The sequence below is a fragment of the Triturus cristatus genome, chromosome 10 (assembly GCF_964204655.1).
Source record: "Triturus cristatus chromosome 10, aTriCri1.1, whole genome shotgun sequence".
NCBI classification, from domain to species: domain Eukaryota; kingdom Metazoa; phylum Chordata; class Amphibia; order Caudata; family Salamandridae; genus Triturus; species Triturus cristatus.
Genome location: NC_140593.1, coordinates 1,036,159,987 through 1,036,179,204, shown reverse-complemented (window position 1 = coordinate 1,036,179,204; position 19,218 = coordinate 1,036,159,987). Strand labels below are relative to the sequence as shown.

The window sequence follows — 19,218 nt, the reverse complement described above, 5'->3', positions numbered from 1 at the left end:
CTCTCACTCTCCGAGGACCCTACCAAAGCCAAAACCAACTTCCGCAACGCCATGGCCGACCTAGCCAAATGGATCAAAGATAGCTGCCTCAAACTCTACTCCAACAAAACAGAAGTTCTGATCTGCTGGAATAACACTTTTGCATGGGACAACAACTGGTGAAAACACACTAAATTATCTATGGGTCTAATGTGTTACACAGCACCCTAGGTCGTCTTATACACAAGTGGATAGTACCTACTCTGACACAGGGGAGTCCTAATTGAAGGACGTAATCTCATCACTCACCAAGGTGACATGCTTCATCATCTGGTATCTCCTCCCGGCTGCAACTCCTAGTACAGCCGAGGGCTACAACCCCTTCTCTGAGAGAGAGGAGCTCAGGGATGTTTTAAACTATTGCTAGGATATACTAAAATCCACCGCATTATGAGCTGAGGTAAGTTACTAAGTGATGGGTGCAGTGCTGAAGTGAAAAAGTGGTGAGTGTGAAATAAAACCAACTACCAGGACAAAAAAGTTTTAATATGTATCTCATGGTGTCAGGATTAAAAACAGTGCTAGGGCAGTTTTGAAAAAATAACTGCAACTATCTAGTTAGAGGGTAGGTCTACATGTTTCAGCTATCATGACTTGTAAAGTGTCTAGCCTTCCTCAGGACCTAAAACGTTTAAGCTACTGCGTATTAAAGTGAAGAAAGTGTCAAAAAGAAATCGCTGTAACCGAATAACAGAAACAGATACAACCAATTACACCAATCGTCTCAGCTCGAGGAACATGGTGTAGTGTTCAAACCTGTGTAGAGAAAGGGGACAGAGAAAAGATTAATCAATCTACCGTATATGTAATCCATGTAACAGAGAGCGAGTAAACAATACTCGTTATCTCAACTATTTATAAATGTAGCATTGGAGATCATTTATAAAAACCTGTTATAACTTACCTGTATCGTACGAGTAAGGAACCTCACCTGGCCACAGCTCAGGACGTGAGGCACCGCTCTAGAAGAAAAAACGGTTAAAAGAAATCAGACTCATTATCGGTTTTAAGTCTGAAAGTACCGTTAAGATTGACTTATCAGACTAGATGCTCCAAAATTGGCCTGAAAAAGTAAGTCAACCTGAAATGGGACAAACTATCGAGCATCTAGCTCTAAATCAAAGTATGTACTTTTAAGTTTACATAGGGCCATGTAAAGTAGCACTCACTGTAGATGTGTTGAATAAATGTCGACAAGTCTCTCTCTGATTTTCAGTGAAACTCTGCAGATAAACATAATGCCACTATGCTGATAAACACTATAAAGAACAGACATAAAGAGAAATGACGACTGCCTTTTGTGAGTTTCTGACAGCTATCCATCACAAATAAATTGGTGTGGCACAAAACGAGCTAGCACACAATGATGAACTTCGCTTGCAGAGGCTAATGTTGTAAAAGCCTACTGCGGTCAAGTCAATGAATATGCAAGTATCACTCTGACCCAAAGACACACTCGGCAGCGGTTTTAACAAGGCTGCGAGTGAAAAACTAGAAAATAACTTGAAAATCGCTACGTGCAAGAAAACCAGTACATTGAGCTCACCTCTCCGTCGGTACCTCGGGCTTCACCAAGCCGTAGTTGGTGGTGACGTCAGACGTGGAGGTGGCTTGATTTATACAGACTTGATTTACCCCTGCGGTCCATGTGAAGGGCTACAGTCTTGCTGGGAAAGGTAGTGTATTTGGACATATATGGACTCGCATTTGAAATGGCGCTTAAAGATGACTTCGAGAAACCACAGTTTTGCTGGGAAAAGTAGTCTATTGGGACATATCTGGACTCGTATTAGAAAAGAGTCTATTAGCAGTTCCAGAATATTGTGGGAATTATAGTTCAAATGTTCCTGTTAATCGTCAGTGAAAGTCCAATACAAAAGCCCAGGTGTTTTGTAAATGTTTCAGTCTTGCATTAAAAAAGTTATACATGATAACAAAAACATTAACCTGGATCAAAGGGCACAAAGTATCATGGAGAATGTATTTTGAATATTCCACATATTCCACGAATTCGCGGCTGTTATCAGTAAATTTCTAACAACAGTCCAAGTATTTTATAAATGTTTACTAGTTAAATGCCATATTTTAAATGACAAAAAACAAATCAATAAAAAAAACAAAGATGTTGGCCTGGTCAGTGTCACAAGGTATCATGGAAGGTGTGGTAGAAATGTCTCCCATAATCCGCGAAAACGTGTTGTCATCGGTCGATTTCTAAAGTCATAACCCAAGTCTATTTAGAGATATCGCACTAATTAAGAGCAAGATATGAAATGGACAAAAGTGCGTAACATGGCGTCACATGTAAAGCGATGTCAGAACCTGTGCAGAAAAAGGCATATTCAGTATCAGTAGGCCATCGAATGCATTCCTTTAATTCTCGTAAAGTCTCATTTAATGAGAGCAACAAATGTAGTGAGTAAGCCAATATAAAAAAGGCATATTCAGTTAAGTAGCCATCCAGTGTGTTCTCAGTAATGGCCAAGGACATACAGCTAAGGACTATCCAAGTATACCTAGATGGGTCTTAAATAAGATACGTCTAGTTATTGTTATCGTTCATGTCAACGTACAACCCAGGGTTTTAATGGGCACATTGAAGCCTATTAAAATAGCCTATTAAAAGTAGCCTGTTAGAGATACAGAGTACCATAGAAGTCTTTATACATTGCAATGGCCTATAGTAGGGTCCATGGTATCTCATCGTTGAGGCCCCTCTTATCACTCTGTAATTTGAAAACCCAGCGCTGTTCTCTGGTGAATAAAAATTTGGACACATCTGTTACATGTAAGGGAATGTGTGGTTGCTCGAGCACTGTCCAGCGAAGTTCATCAGCTGTGTGTTTAAAGACTAAGAAATGGTTTGTGAGTTTAGTTGCTTGCTTGTTACACCTTATTGTGCTTTTGTGCTCTGAAATACGGAGTTTAACCTTACGGGTGGTCATGCCCACATATTGGAGTTGGCATGGACACGTGACTAGATAGATGAGTTTATCACTATTACAGTTTGTGTGTCTGACTTGTTACCAAGGTCTCGCCATCCCAATTTCAATCGTATTGGTGTGTTTGGTGTGTGGACTGACTGAACATGACCCGCAGGGAAAATGCCCTTGCACTGGCGGCAGAGTCCACAGAATCTCTTGAGTTGAAAGAGTAGTGATTTGTTTCCTCGGTCGTGTATGCACCAAACTGTCTCAAAGATTAGAGCTCCTCTTGAATGCAAAAAGAGGTGGAGGAATATTCTCATTGCCAATATTTAGAATCCACCATTGTTTGTTTATTGTTTTCTGGATCCTGTTAGACAAAGCACTAAATGTGCTAACACAGGTCAGTCTGATGTTTTTGACTTGGCTGTTCGCAACTCCAGAAGTGCCTCTCTGTTGTTGTTGGAGACACGTTTCATAGGCTGGTGTATGAGTTTTTTAGGATGTCTATGTTCTTTAAGCTGTTGAGATAGTAATTCTGCGTGTTCCGTGAATTTCTCTTTAGTGGAACAATTCCGTCTGACACGGAGAAATTGGCCATATGGCTGGTTATCACAAAGTGACTTGGGGTGGTGACTACTGTACAGTAGTAGGGAATTCCGTGCCATAGGTTTCCCATAAAATTCACTAAGTAGACCAGTGTCAGTCACAAGAATACGTAGATCTAGAAATGGCAGACTGTTCTTACTAAAGTCCACTGTAAAGCGGAGGAAGGTATTTCTAGAGTTAAGCCAAGTTTGAAATTCAAGGATGGTTTCTGCTTCACCTCTCCACGCCACAAGGACATCATCAATATATCTTTTACATATGATGGTTTTTTCATGGAAAGGATTGATAGTGTTCAATACATGGTCTTGCTTGAACAGATGGACATACAGATTGGCCAGACTAGGTGCGAAACACTACCCATCGAGGTCCCTGATGTTTGTAAGTAGATAGTATCTTCAAATTTGAAAAAATTATCTTTGATGGCCAATCTGGCACACTCCATGATAAATTGGACAGGTGTGGTGGAGTCTAAATCTCGTTGGTCAAGTAAGAGTCTAATAGCATCCAGAGTCTCGTCTTGTGGAATGCACGTATATAAAGTCTCCACATCAAAAGAGACTAAATAGTAAGTGCTGGCATTAAACTCAATCTCAGGTAATAACCTGAGTACCTCTGTGGTGTTTTTCAGGTAACTTGGCATCTCACTCACCATAGGTCGTGAGAAATGACCGACAAATGTGGAGAGAGCCTCAAGAAGGGAACCGATGCCCGAAATAATGGGGCAGCCCGGTGGTGGTCTTTGTGATTTATGTATCTTTGGTAGTACATAAAAATACAGCATCACCAGGTGTGTTGTAATCAAATAGGTTGCCTCGTTGCTCGTAATCCATGCTTCGAATTTTGCTTCATCCACAAGGCTGGATATCTCATTGCTGATTCTCTGAGAAGGATCAGATCTCAGCGGCTGATAAAAGCGAGTGTCACTGAGTTGGCGCAAACATTCTGCGTGCTATGTCGAGGTGTTCATTACAACATCGGCACCACCTTTATTTGCCGGCTTGATGATAATCGACAGATCAGTTGCCAACGTTTGTAAAGCTTTTTGCTCATTGCCCGGTAGATTGTGAAAGAACCAGTTCTTGGTGGTACTCAAAACATTAACGTCAATTATGACTGCTTTTTTTAATGTTCGAACTTGAACTAGGACAAGATGACTCGGGGGAATTGAAAGTCGAACGATTCTTCAACCCAGTGTTAAGAGGTTCAATTGCCGCATTGGTGGCATCCTTATTTTTGAAGAAAAATTGGAGTCTGATTTTTCTGAAAAAATGTGCAAGCTCACATTGGGTTTGGAAGGTATCCCCTCCAATGGAAGGTACAAATCCTAGACCTCTATTCAGGGCTGCATGCTCATCTGATGTCAAGATCTGATCACTGAGGTTTACCACAAGACTTAGTCCTTGCTCGTCCCTGGTTGGTTCTTTTTTGTTTTGCTGCGCGTGCCTGGTGGTGATGAGGGAGGGCTCCAATGCACCTGGGCCTGTTGGCCTCACCGTCTGCCTCTGGCGTGTCCACGACCCTGCCCTAAAAAAGGCTGGTTGTTGTAAAATTGGGGATATGGCTGGAAGGGCATTGTTTGTGGTGGAAAGGTGGGTTTGAATAGCCCCATGGTCCCAGGTCCACCATTGTGTTTGAGGGGGGCCGAAAGATCAACCTCTATGTTGAAAACTCTCATTACGCCCACGGCCTCCAAGTTGGTGGCTGGCAGAACTAGGACCCAACCCCACACCAATAGATAACGCATGCAAACTCGGCATCATCCTCGAAAGCCAACTGACCGTGAAACAACAATTCAATGAAGTCGCCTCCTCTTGCTTCCATACCCTCCGCATGCTTCGTAGAATCTTCAGATGGATCCCAATCAACTCCAGGAACACCTTCATGCAGGCCCTCATCACCAGCAGCCTTGACTATGTCAACGCCCCCTATGCTGGAATCCCCACCCAACTCTTAATATGACTCAAGACCATACAGAACACCGTGTTCCAGATTCATCCTGGACTGCTCCAAACAGACTCGTAGCACGCCTCACCTCAGAAACTTCCAGAAGAGATGCCAGTTCAAGCTCTTAACACACGCAAACAAAGCTCTACACAACCAAGGGTCATCCTACATCAACCACGACTGACTTCTACCTGCTGGCCAGACACCTGCGCTTCGCCTCTCTTGCTCTAACACAGATCCTCTGCTTTCATCACAGTCGAAGCGGAGCTGCTGCTTCTCCCACATCGCCACCAAGACTTGGAACAACCTGCCCCTCTACCGCTGAACAGCACCCATCCTGGCATATTTCAGAAAGAAGCTCATGAGCTGGCTTTTTGACGGAGATGCTGCACCCTCAGAGCCCAGATACCCCTCGGGATGACATTGCTGTGCTCTACAAATGCTAATTAATTTATTGATTGATTCACAAATGCTGGTGTGGCTATCTGCAGCCTGCTGGTTGTTTTATTTCAATTTCGTAGCACATAGAGTGGCAGTAATAGGCAAGAAGTAAGCATAGAAAAATGTGAAAGGGCCACCATATCAAGGTTCTGAACTCATTCTGTTCACATTGTGTATGACAAATACACAAGTTTTCCTCCACAATTCTGCTAAAATATTGCTTTTGTCCATTGCACCATAATGGAAATTAGGGTTGTCTCGTACTTCAATGACAAATTGCAGCTTTTGAAAGTTTGTGTGTAGATGTAGGGGAACACATCAGAATATATAGGGTGTAAGGAGTTCTAGGAGGTTTACAGTGGCCTAGCGTTCTAAAAATGTAAAGGTCTACCAAATATATTTTAATTACAACTCACACTCCATTAAAATGGTTTGCATTTTAGTTCTGTAAATAAGCTAAAGTCTGCAATTAGTATAGTAATGCTTTTGTTTATTTCAAGTGTCTATGAATTATAGTTCAAATCTGAATTATAGGTTTTATTGTGAGATAATCTGTCATATTGACATAAAAGGTAATTTTTTTATTTTAATTTATCACAATAAAAACTTTAGAAAACCTGAATACATTTCTTTACATTTTTTTGAATATGTGAGTACAAGTGAGTGGCTTGCATGTATTATGGTACACTCTTACTCATTGTTAATTAGTAACATTTTCTGAAATAGCCATCGTTTACTCGCTGGGATTCTGATTATGGCTTGGGATGGGATTGATAATTGTTTGTAGAAACATGGGGTTTAGGAATAAATAAAAAGTGTTTGATCTGAGGCATTTGTTCAGCGATAGGCAGCAAATCATGCTGCTGAGTTGCAGAGGACCATAAATGATGCTGAAATTATCTTCCAGGAGGAATGGCATACACATGTTAAACACCATAAATACATGAAAATCAAAATTGGTGTCCAAACAATGTACACATACTTAATTTGTTTTCAGATCTTGTTCCTCACTTGCCATTCTCTGGTTTACTGGGGTAAGTAGACATTGTCATATGCCTGATAGAAAGAGGGACTACTTATCTCATGTGGCAACCAATCAGATGTTTTTGTCTGTACCTTTTTATCAGATGCACAGATCTCAGTCATCCCTAAGATCTTTCAGTTTCGCCTTTTATTCACAACCAACCCCCAGTGATCTAAAGTCTGTTGATTTAGATTATAACTTGTGTGCTTTCTTCTAGATGATGATTTGAAGTTGAATAGCACTGTCTTCCACTGGCCAGAACAGATTGAGACGATTCTTGAGGTTAACGTAAATCGGCTGCTGGCCAGAAAAGAACAAGCCGAAGACGATTTGAGAAAGAGGTATATGAGTATGGATGGTTACTCTGAATGATTAGCATACTATACCATGTTAAATACCCTTCACTGAAAGACACATGAGTCACAAGCATGATTGGAAATGTTGCTTTGGGAATCTAGTTTAAGCATATCACCCTGCCCAGCTTCTAGTCCATAAGATGAAAAACTTTATTTATTAAGTATTATTTTGAAATCCTGACCTTCTCAGAAAATAGTGGGTAACCCTGGTGTTTTTTATTTAGTTGCTTCCTGCCTGTTCTGCTTGGGGATTTCCCTGAACTCTCTGAGAAATCATCTCTTTTGCAAATAAAAAAAAACGATGAGACTTGGAAACCAGAAAAACTTTATTGAATTTCCTCATAGGTCACAGGCACGCCCAGAACTACCTCCAGTGCAAGAAAACAAATAGCAAAGTCCTTCAGAACAGAGATCCGTACACATTAGGCTTTTTACAAACCCATAAAGGGTCTAGATGACCACTCTTCTAAACAATTGCTTACTAAACAAATCAATTCTACCCTTGCTGACCACCATCCAATTTATTCATTTTTTAAACAGTATGAAAAAGAAGCAAATAAAATGTCCATAAAATACCTTGACACCTGTCAACAAGGATCCTAGAGCCATACAGGACTCCAGATTCTAAATGCACTAGAGGAACGTACATATGGGAGAAATGTACAATACATATATTCATAACATAAGATAACATAACATAAGATAGCATAACATAGTATAACATAATATAGTATAACATAACATAATATGAAATAGCATAACATATAACACAATACATACCACATAACATAGCATAACACCTACTAGAACATTACATAGCATAATATAACACATAACAAATAACATAACACATTACATAACACATAAAATCACACATAACATAGCATCACACATAACATAATGGAACACACCGCGTTACATAGCATATAACATAACACATAAGATAACAAATTACAACGTAGCACATAACATAACACATAGCTTACTAAATTACATAACACATAACAGAACCCTTAACAAAACAGATAACATATCACATAACATAACATAGCATAACAGCATAATGTAACATGACACATAACCACATAACAAAAATACCATTACATAACACATAGTATTACACATAGCATAATACATAACATAACACATAACATTGCTTAACATATTTACTAACATTTCAACACATAGCATGATACATAACACATAACATTGCATAACATATTTACTAACATTTCATGCAAAGCAAGGCAGGAAGCAAAGTTGCTGGTCTAGATTGTGTGAAAGGGAAACAGCAGACATGCATCATATCCACTATGATATCGGGTATTTCTGCTGTTTCCTAGCACTGTATGCTGTTTTGCGCCTACACAGGCACCCTTGCACCATGGTGAAAGATTGTCTGTCTTATAGGCAGGATACCTACCGCACAAAAACAATCCTTAGAAGCAATTTCCTCTTTCTATCTGTGATACACAATGCAGCATACATTGAAAGAGGAAGTAACATGGAGAAATAGAGATATTTCTCCTTGTTACACCTTCTTTAGGGAGGCATAGCTTTTGTGGTAGAATCCCCGATTTACTCACCTCAGTAAATCTGGGATTGCATTAAAATCCATTGATGAATGCATGGGAACGTGCCTGCTCCACTCAAGGAATGCCTCCCTAATGCAGAGAAGCTTTACGTGGCTTAGACAATCCCAGTTAAATACTTGCGTTGCCTTGCAACAGTTTGTGTCATGCAAGAACAACTCAAGTCCGCAATAAATCTACCCCTAAACATATAACCAAACATAACACATAACATGCTGCATAACGCATTATATAAAACATATACCATAACACATAACATTACACATAACATAACTTAACTTACCACATAACATAGCACAGAAAAATGCATACTATAAATCATAGCATAACATTTCACATAACACGTAACAACATAACATCACACATAACATAATGCAAAATATAACAGAACACATCATATAACGTATTATAACATGTAACATGACAATATAACACACACCACATGCCATAACGACACATAAGGTAACATAAAATAACTCATAACATAACACAGCATAACATAACACATAACATATAACATAATATATAACATAATACTTAACATACAATAATATTACACATGACCCCTGTGGGGATATTTTTAACTCATTATTGTCAAAATGTTCTCTTTTTTTAACTGTTGATCTTATTGAAGCGGAAGGCACTGATTTAGTATCTTATATTGGGAAAGGCAAAGGCACTTTAATAGATTTTATTGCTCTGTCTGACTATTTTAATACACAGCCTGTGACTTTTATTATACATAAAATTCGTTTTAGTGACCACTACCCATTAACTTTGACATTTGATAACCATTCAGATGAGTCAATCACCCCTGTCAGATTACCCCCACTAATTCATAATAGGGGCCTATTACGGAAGTGGTGTACTTTAGACCCCGATTTGGTTCTAAATCAGATTATAAAAACTAATTTGAATCAAGTTTTAATCTTCCTGGAAGACAGCATAAACTCTCAAGTTATGATAACATCTTTCGAGGCTATAACGGAGACAATAAAGGTGGTATTGACCAAGAAACAAAGAGATAGACCACGGGGAAATAAAAGGTGGTTTGATAGTCAATGCACACACCTAGACAATAATTTAATCAGGACCTTAAAATCCAGACCCCAAAATTCACTTGATGTAAAAAAGACACGATTTGAATACAAGCGAGCGCTAGAAAAACGCAAGCTAGAAATTAGGCAAGACACTTGGGAGCAACTCCATGTAGCGTGCAGGAGTAAAGACTTTAAACTTTTTTGGCTAACTGTTGACCAGGATTATTTTAATGGTACTAATAATGGAAGCATCGATGCCACAATTATGCCTGACACTTGGGTAGAACATTTCTCGGGACTTTATAAAATTGATAGTGACTTGGATCCATGCACTAATCTTCAATATGGGGCTTTTACCCTTGCACCACCGACAATAGACGAGGTGGAAAGGGCTCTTTTCCACACTGTGAAGAACAAGGCCTCGGGTCCTGAGGGCATCCCGACTGACCTGTTCCTGGCCAATATTCCCCTGTGGCTTCCATTGTTAACAAACATTTTCAAATGCGTGGAGAGTAGTCACAATAGTTCCCATTTTTAAAAAGTCAGGTCGGATCCTATATGTTACCGGACAATATCTCTAATTGATTGTACTTGTAAGATTATGGGGCGAGTAATATTGTAGAGACTGGAGGACTGGGTAACAGAAAGTGGGAGCTTTTCTGACATCCAATATGGCTTCAGGAGAGGCCTGGGTACAGTCGAACAGTGCCTCAACCTGCACCTGGTCATTGGTAAATACACCCTAGCCAAGCATGGATCTCTCCATCTTGGATTCATGGACTTGACGTCCGCCTTTGACTGGGTGCAGAGAGGAAGGCTTTGGGAGAAAATGTTAACCATGGGCATTGATCTGCCCATTGTGCACTTTCTGGCAGCTATGCACCAGGAAGTGACAGGCAGAGTTCGTTATGGAGCAGGCGGTGAACTTACTGTCCGATTAAGGATGGATCTCGGGGTACGCCAGGGTTGCGTCCTTGCACCCTTTTGGTTTTGTTTATATATAAATGACTTAGAAAGCTAAATCAAAAAAGGGAACGTGGATGCACCGCTGGTAGGTCGCAGGTCGCTACCAGCACTATTTTATGAGGACAACTGCGTATTGATGTCCAGAACCGGAGTGGGGCTGCAGAGGCTTTTAATTAGTTTTAACAACTTTATGAATGATCTTGGCCTAAAAATCAATGTAGCGAAATCACATATTATGGTGGTGGGCAAAGCTCCCAAGATTTTAAAGACATGTTACATAAAAAATGAAAAACTGTCTTACGTGCCGACATTTTCCTATTTAGGGATTTTGTTCGCTCAAAAAAGTTCTTGGTGTCACCTAGTTGAGGTTAAGATTAGGGGCTTCAATCAAAATGTGAGGGCTATCTTTAGATTTACTAAAAAGCTAGGCTCTAGGCCCATCAAAGCTATTATTGATATCTATAAAGCCCGTGTGCGCTGTTACTCTGTATGGTGCCGGAGTCTGGGGCTCCAGTAATATCAAGGGCCTACAGAGGGCAGAAAACACGTTCATGAAGTGACTTTTGACAGTACCTAAAAGTACCGCTGCCACCATTTGCCATAATGAACTTGGTGTGACTCCGCTGTCATTTCGCATACAATTAGCACCGTCATTGCTTTGGTATAATATCTGGGCAAAAGAAGAAGCAGAATAGTGCACTTATTTTAGATTGTTTGAAATTGGATCATTTTTAAAAAATCCCCTGGATCACTTACATTAGCGACCAGCTTGAGAATTTGGGATTCTCAGACTGCCTCAAAAGCCCTGGAAACATATCTAAAATACCATGAGCAAGGCTGAAAAACCATTTTTTAACCCATTTGTATCAGGTCAGACATAATCTGGAGAGGGAAAAAAAAAGGGTCGTTGACCATTCTTTGTTAGTTTATACTCCAGGTATTGCGCTGTACCTCTCCTTCTACTTCAGTCATGCTAAAATGTTTTATCTGATAAGATTTAGGATGGGCACTTCTCACTTACTGGTCTCATACCCACGTAATGTGCACTGTGATGCTAATTTGGATCTGTGACCATGTCACTCAAAGTCAGTTCAGAGCACCTTTCATTTCATGTTTTTTTATAAACTTTATATGAAATCAAGATGTGCCTTTTTAAAACCACTTTTACGATTCTTAAATATTCGAAAGTGTCGGGCAGCGTTACATTATGTACAACTTTTAAATGATGAATTAATTTGCCTCATGGTGTATAAGTACATTTCCTTGGCTGTTCGGCATCAGAATATTGTTGGAAAATGATCATTTTGCATTTGATTATAGTGTCATGCCTAAAGACTTAAGACTTTTTTTATGTGGAAATATAACATGATGTTGTTTAACTTTGGAAATTGAAGTCAACATTCAATTTGGACTTTGTATATAGATGTCTTCCCTGTGTCCGGTATTAATCAGATCGAAATGCTGCTATGTTGTGGCATTTTACCTTTCAGTGACCAGTTTGCCACAAGAGACTTATATCGGGTTACCTGTAATCGTTATTGCCATTGACTTATCATTGATTATTTGTATTTTATCTCATGAAATGTTTTTTAAGATGCTCTCTTTTATGGCTGATATACAGCCGAATAAAGAGTTTTGACTGACTTACACATGACCATATAACACAATATAACATACCAAATACCATAAATTAATACGCAACATACCAAAGCATAACATAAGACATAACAACATAACATAATGTAACCCAAATAACACATAACTTAACCTAACATGTAACAAAACATAATACATAACATAACACAAGATATAACAAAGCACATAACATTACCTGTAACATAGCATACTATATAACATATCTTAACACTTTTAATGCATGCCACATAAAGTATAACATAAGATAACACTCAACATAACATCACAAATAAATAACAAAACCTGTTACATAACACATAACAGAACAAATAACATCAATTCAGCTGTCATCTTTATTCGATCACAATCATGAACATAAAATAAGCAATCAAATATAGAAAGGCAAACATATTAAAGCATACCATCACATCACAAAAATGGCATAAATAACATCACATTACCAGATGACAGACTTAGGCAAGAAAAGAGATCAAATTATTATACAGTTATAGCAGTCCGCTGTTTAATGGCCCTCTGAATATAGGTTGCAGCTAATAGGAAATCTGCGAATTCGGCGACAACAATAAATAAATAAAAGCTGCTCTGGTGAGCCGAATCTTTGTGTGTTTTAAAAACGGCAAAAGATAAAATCTTCTCCAGAAGACATTATTTCCAACAAAAAAAACATAAAGTGCAGCGTTCTTTGGGTCGAACGACCATTGCAGGGGCAGATAGGTTCTCAAAAAAGGGGCACTGGGTCACAAATTCCACCAAAAAGTGAACAGTGCCAAACCTATGCCTCACCAGCAAAAACATATGACTGGAATTCACCACCCGCTTAACACATAACATAACGCATACCACATAATATATAACATAACACTCAGCATAACATCACAAATAAATAACAAAACCTGTAACATAACATATAACATAACAAAACAAATAACATAACAACATATAATTTAACACATAACATAATACAACACATAATAATGCACATAACACATAACATAACATAATAACACATAACATAACCTAACACACAAAATAACATAATACACAACATATAACACATAACATAACACAAAATATATCATAACACAAAACTTAACACATTAACATAATATAATACATAACAAAACATTATATAATATAGCACTTACATAATATCATATAACACGACACAACACAAAATATCACACAATTGAAAAATTAACATAACACACAACTTCACATAACATAACAAATAACATACCAGAGAAACATAATGTAACATGCATAGCACAGAGCATAAAACATATTATAACAAATGACATAAAACTTAACATAACACGTAACTTAACATTTAACATAATACATAACATAACATGACAGATAACATAACATATCATAAAACAAGACATGAAATCACATCAATATAATTTATCACATCACATAACTCATAACATGGAACATAACACTTAGCATAACTTATACCACATAACATATAACATGACATAATAACACATAACATAAACATAACACCCAACATAACATAACCTCACAAATAAATAACAAAACATATAACATAATAAAACACATAAGACAACACATATTAACACATAATATAACACTTAATAGATAACGCAACGTAACATAATATAACAGAACATCACACATAACAGAACAGAATACATAACATACCACATAACACAACACCTAACATAACATAAAACATAACATAACATAGAACATAACATATTAAACGCACAATATAACATAATGATTACCAGGACTAAACATATAACAACACATAATAGAACACATAACACATAACATAACACATGACATAACATCACACATAACATAGCATTGATCTGCCCATTGTGCACTTTCTGGCAGCTATGCACCAGGAAGTGACAGGCAGAGTTCGTTATGGAGCAGGCGGTGAACTTACTGTCCCATTAAGGATGGATCTCGGGGTACGCCAGGGTTGCGTCCTTGCACCCTTTTGGTTTTGTTTATATATAAATGACTTAGAAAGCTAAATCAAAAAAGGGAACGTGGAAGCACCGCTGGTAGGTCGCAGGTCGCTACCAGCACTATTTTATGAGGACAACTGCGTATTGATGTCCAGAACCGGAGTGGGGCTGCAGAGGCTTTTAATTAGTTTTAACAACTTTATGAATGATCTTGGCCTAAAAATCAATGTAGCGAAATCACATATTATGGTGGTGGGCAAAGCTCCCAAGATTTTAAAGACATGTTACATAAAAAATGAAAAACTGTCTTACGTGCCGACATTTTCCTATTTAGGGATTTTGTTCGCTCAAAAAAGTTCTTGGTGTCACCTAGTTGAGGTTAAGATTAGGGGCTTCAATCAAAATGTGAGGGCTATCTTTAGATTTACTAAAAAGCTAGGCTCTAGGCCCATCAAAGCTATTATTGATATCTCTAAAGCCTGTGTGCGCTGTTACTCTGTATGGTGCCGGAGTCTGGGGCTCCAGTAATATCAAGGGCCTACAGAGGGCAGAAAACACGTTCATGAAGTGACTTTTGACAGTACCTAAAAGTACCGCTGCCACCATTTGCCATAATGAACTTGGTGTGACTCCGCTGTCATTTCGCATACAATTAGCACCGTCATTGCTTTGGTATAATATCTGGGCAAAAGAAGAAGCAGAATAGTGCACTTATTTTAGATTGTTTGAAATTGGATCATTTTTTAAAAATCCCCTGGATCACTTACATTAGCGACCAGCTTGAGAATTTAGGATTCTCAGACTGCCTCAAAAGCCCTGGAAACATATCTAAAATACCATGAGCAAGGCTGAAAAACGATTTTTTAACCCATTTGTATCAGGACAGACATAATCTGGAGAGGGAAAAAAAGGGTCGTTGACCATTCTTTGTTAGTTTATACTCCAGGTATTGCGCTGTACCTCTCCTTCTACTTCAGTCATGCTAAAATGTTTTATCTGATAAGATTTAGGATGGGCACTTCTCACTTACTGGTCTCATACCCACGTAATGTGCACTGTGATGCTAATTTGGATCTGTGACCATGTCACTCAAAGTCAGTTCAGAGCACCTTTCATTTCATGTTTTTTTATAAACTTTATATGAAATCAAGATGTGCCTTTTTAAAACCACTTTTACGATTCTTAAATATTCGAAAGTGTCGGGCAGCGTTACATTATGTACAACTTTTAAATGATGAATTAATTTGCCTCATGGTGTATAAGTACATTTCCTTGGCTGTTCGGCATCAGAATATTGTTGGAAAATGATCATTTTGCATTTGATTATAGTGTCATGCCTAAAGACTTAAGACTTTTTTTATGTGGAAATATAACATGATGTTGTTTAACTTTGGAAATTGAAGTCAACATTCAATTTGGACTTTGTATATAGATGTCTTCCCTGTGTCCGGTATTAATCAGATCGAAATGCTGCTATGTTGTGGCATTTTACCTTTCAGTGACCAGTTTGCCACAAGAGACTTATATCGGGTTACCTGTAATCGTTATTGCCATTGACTTATCATTGATTATTTGTATTTTACCTCATGAAATGTTTTTTAAGATGCTCTCTTTTATGGCTGATATACAGCCGAATAAAGAGTTTTGACTGACTTACACATGACCATATAACACAATATAACATACCAAATACCATACATTAATACGCAACATACCAAAGCATAACATAAGACATAACAACATAACATAATGTAACCCACATAACACATAACTTAACCTAACATGTAACAAAACATAATACATAACATATAACACAAGATATAACAAAGCACATAACATTACCTGTAACATAGCATACTATATAACATATCTTAACACTTTTAATGCATGCCACATAAAGTATAACATAAGATAACACTCAACATAACATCACAAATAAATAACAAAACCTGTTACATAACACATAACAGAACAAATAACATCAATTCAGCTGTCATCTTTATTCGATCACAATCATGAACATAAAAGAAGCAATCAAATATAGAAAGGCAAACATATTAAAGCACACCATCACATCACAAAAATGGCATAAATAACATCACATTACCAGATGACAGACTTAGGCAAGAAAAGAGATCAAATTATTATACAGTCATAGCAGTCCGCTGTTTAATGGCCCTCTGAATATAGGTTGCAGCTAATAGGAAATCTGCGAATTCGGCGACAACAATAAATAAATAAAAGCTGCTCTGGTGAGCCGAATCTTTGTGTGTTTTAAAAACGGCAAAAGATAAAATCTTCTCCAGAAGACATTATTTACATAAAAAAAAACATAAAGTGCAGCGTGCTTTGGGTCGAACGACCATTGCAGGGGCAGATAGGTTCTTAAAAAAGGGGCACTGGGTCACAAATTCCACCAAAAAGTGAACAGTGCCAAACCTATGCCTCACCAGCAAAAACATATGACTGGAATTCACCACCCGCTTAACACATAACATAACGCATACCACATAATATATAACATAACACTCAGCATAACATCACAAATAAATAACAAAACCTGTAACATAACATATAACATAACAACACAAAGAACATAACAACCTATAATTTAACACATAACATAATACAACACATAATAATGCACATAACACACAACATAACATAATAACACATAACATAACCTAACACACAAAATAACATAATACACAACATATAACACATAACATAACACAAAATATATCATAACACAAAACTTAACACATTAACATAATATAATACATAACAACACATTATATAATATAGCACTTACATAATATCATATAACACGACACAACACAAAATATCACACAATTTAAAAGTTAACATAACACACAACTTCACATAACATAACAAATAACATAACAGAGAAACATAATGTAACATGCATAGCACAGAGCATAAAACATATTATAACAAATGACATAAAACTTAACATAACACATAACTTAACATTTAACATAATACATAACATAACAGATAACATAACATATCATAAAACAAGACATGAAATTACATCACATAACTCATAACATGTAACATAACACTTAGCATAACTTATACCACATAACATATAACATGACATAATAACACATAACATAAACATAACACCCAACATAACATAACCTCACAAATAAATAACAAAACATATAACATAATAAAACACATAAGACAACACATATTAACACATAATATAACACTTAATAGATAACGTAACGTAACATAACATAATATAACAGAACATCACACATAACAGAACAGAATACATAACATACCACATAACACAACACCTAACATAACATAAAACATAACATAACATAGAACATAACATATTAAACGCACAATATAACATAATGATTACCAGGACTAAACATATAACAACACATAATAGAACACATAACACATAACATAACACATGACATAACATCACACATAACATAGCATACCAAACAACATAACATTGCATAGCATAACACACAACATAACACACAACATAACATAACATAAAACATAATATAACGCATGACATAACACATAACATTAAACATAACACAACATAACCCATAGCATAACTCATAACATAACACAACACATAACATAACATATAACGTATACCATAACAAAAAACATAACACATGACAACATAACACATACTATAATGCATAACATATAACGTATTGCATATAACATAATATAACACAAAACATAACACTGTACGCAATGCATAGCATAGCATAAAACAACATAACATGACTTAACATAACATAACACATACTATAACAAATAACATAACACAACACATAACATAATACAATATATAAAATACCATTGTTGCAGGGGAATTGGTTCTGAGCCCAATCTCTCTAATTTAGTCATCCAATCAGATTTTAAACTTTACCCACAGAGGCATTGGTCTGTCGAAGGCCCATGCTTATCGCAGTGAGGGGTGAGAAATTAGGGTGTGAAACCGTTTGCCACACAGTGAGGGCCAATAATTGGTAGCCAACTCACAGGTATAATTTAAATATACTACCCTCAGAACCATACTATAAATCTAAAGAATGGCAACAGGAAGACCAAATCTCCTGAAGAAGTTTAATCTAGCAAGGATCATACAAATCAGTAACTCTGCTGTAACTACGCAGAATAAAAACAGAAGAATCTGATGTTCTGAAAACAATCTATGACTATATCTTTCATGCATTAGAAATCAAATCTTTGTAAGCACAATTTCAGTGGAAACACAAATAATGAAAGACTCAGACAAATGTAAATTATTTGGTTATTGTATTAAAGATCCAAAATCAATGCAAATAAGGAACATTTTAAGCAGTTCTGTCATGAGACTCACAACATGTAGTATAAAACCACACATTTAATTAAAATAAATCTATTGTTAAAAAAAGAGTTCATGAAAGGATAGGTAGGCTAGGGTTTCCTACCACCAACATGGGCAGAAGGACAGTTCAGGGAGTTCATGAAAGGATAGGTAGGCTAGGGTTTCCTACCACCAACATGGGCAGAAGGACATTTCAGGGAGTTCTCTTAGTATGGGCAAAAGAGTCTGGTTAAAGTCCACAAAAGGAAAGTCCATGGGCATTAGCAAGGGGAATGGAGCTTTATCAGGGAAAATCTGGGTTGGTCT

The 19,218-nt window shown here is 37.2% G+C and overlaps 1 protein-coding gene across 1 annotated transcript in view; it reads left to right on the top strand.

Annotated features, from left to right (window-relative positions):
* DNAH3 (dynein axonemal heavy chain 3) overlaps nucleotides 1-19,218 on the top strand; it is a 694,204-nt gene that overhangs the window by 236,328 nt on the left and 438,658 nt on the right. The window contains exon 15 of the mRNA XM_085629109.1: nucleotides 7,199-7,322. Within this exon, the coding sequence (XP_085485235.1) occupies nucleotides 7,199-7,322 (124 nt within the window). The remainder of the gene's footprint in view (nucleotides 1-7,198; nucleotides 7,323-19,218) is intronic.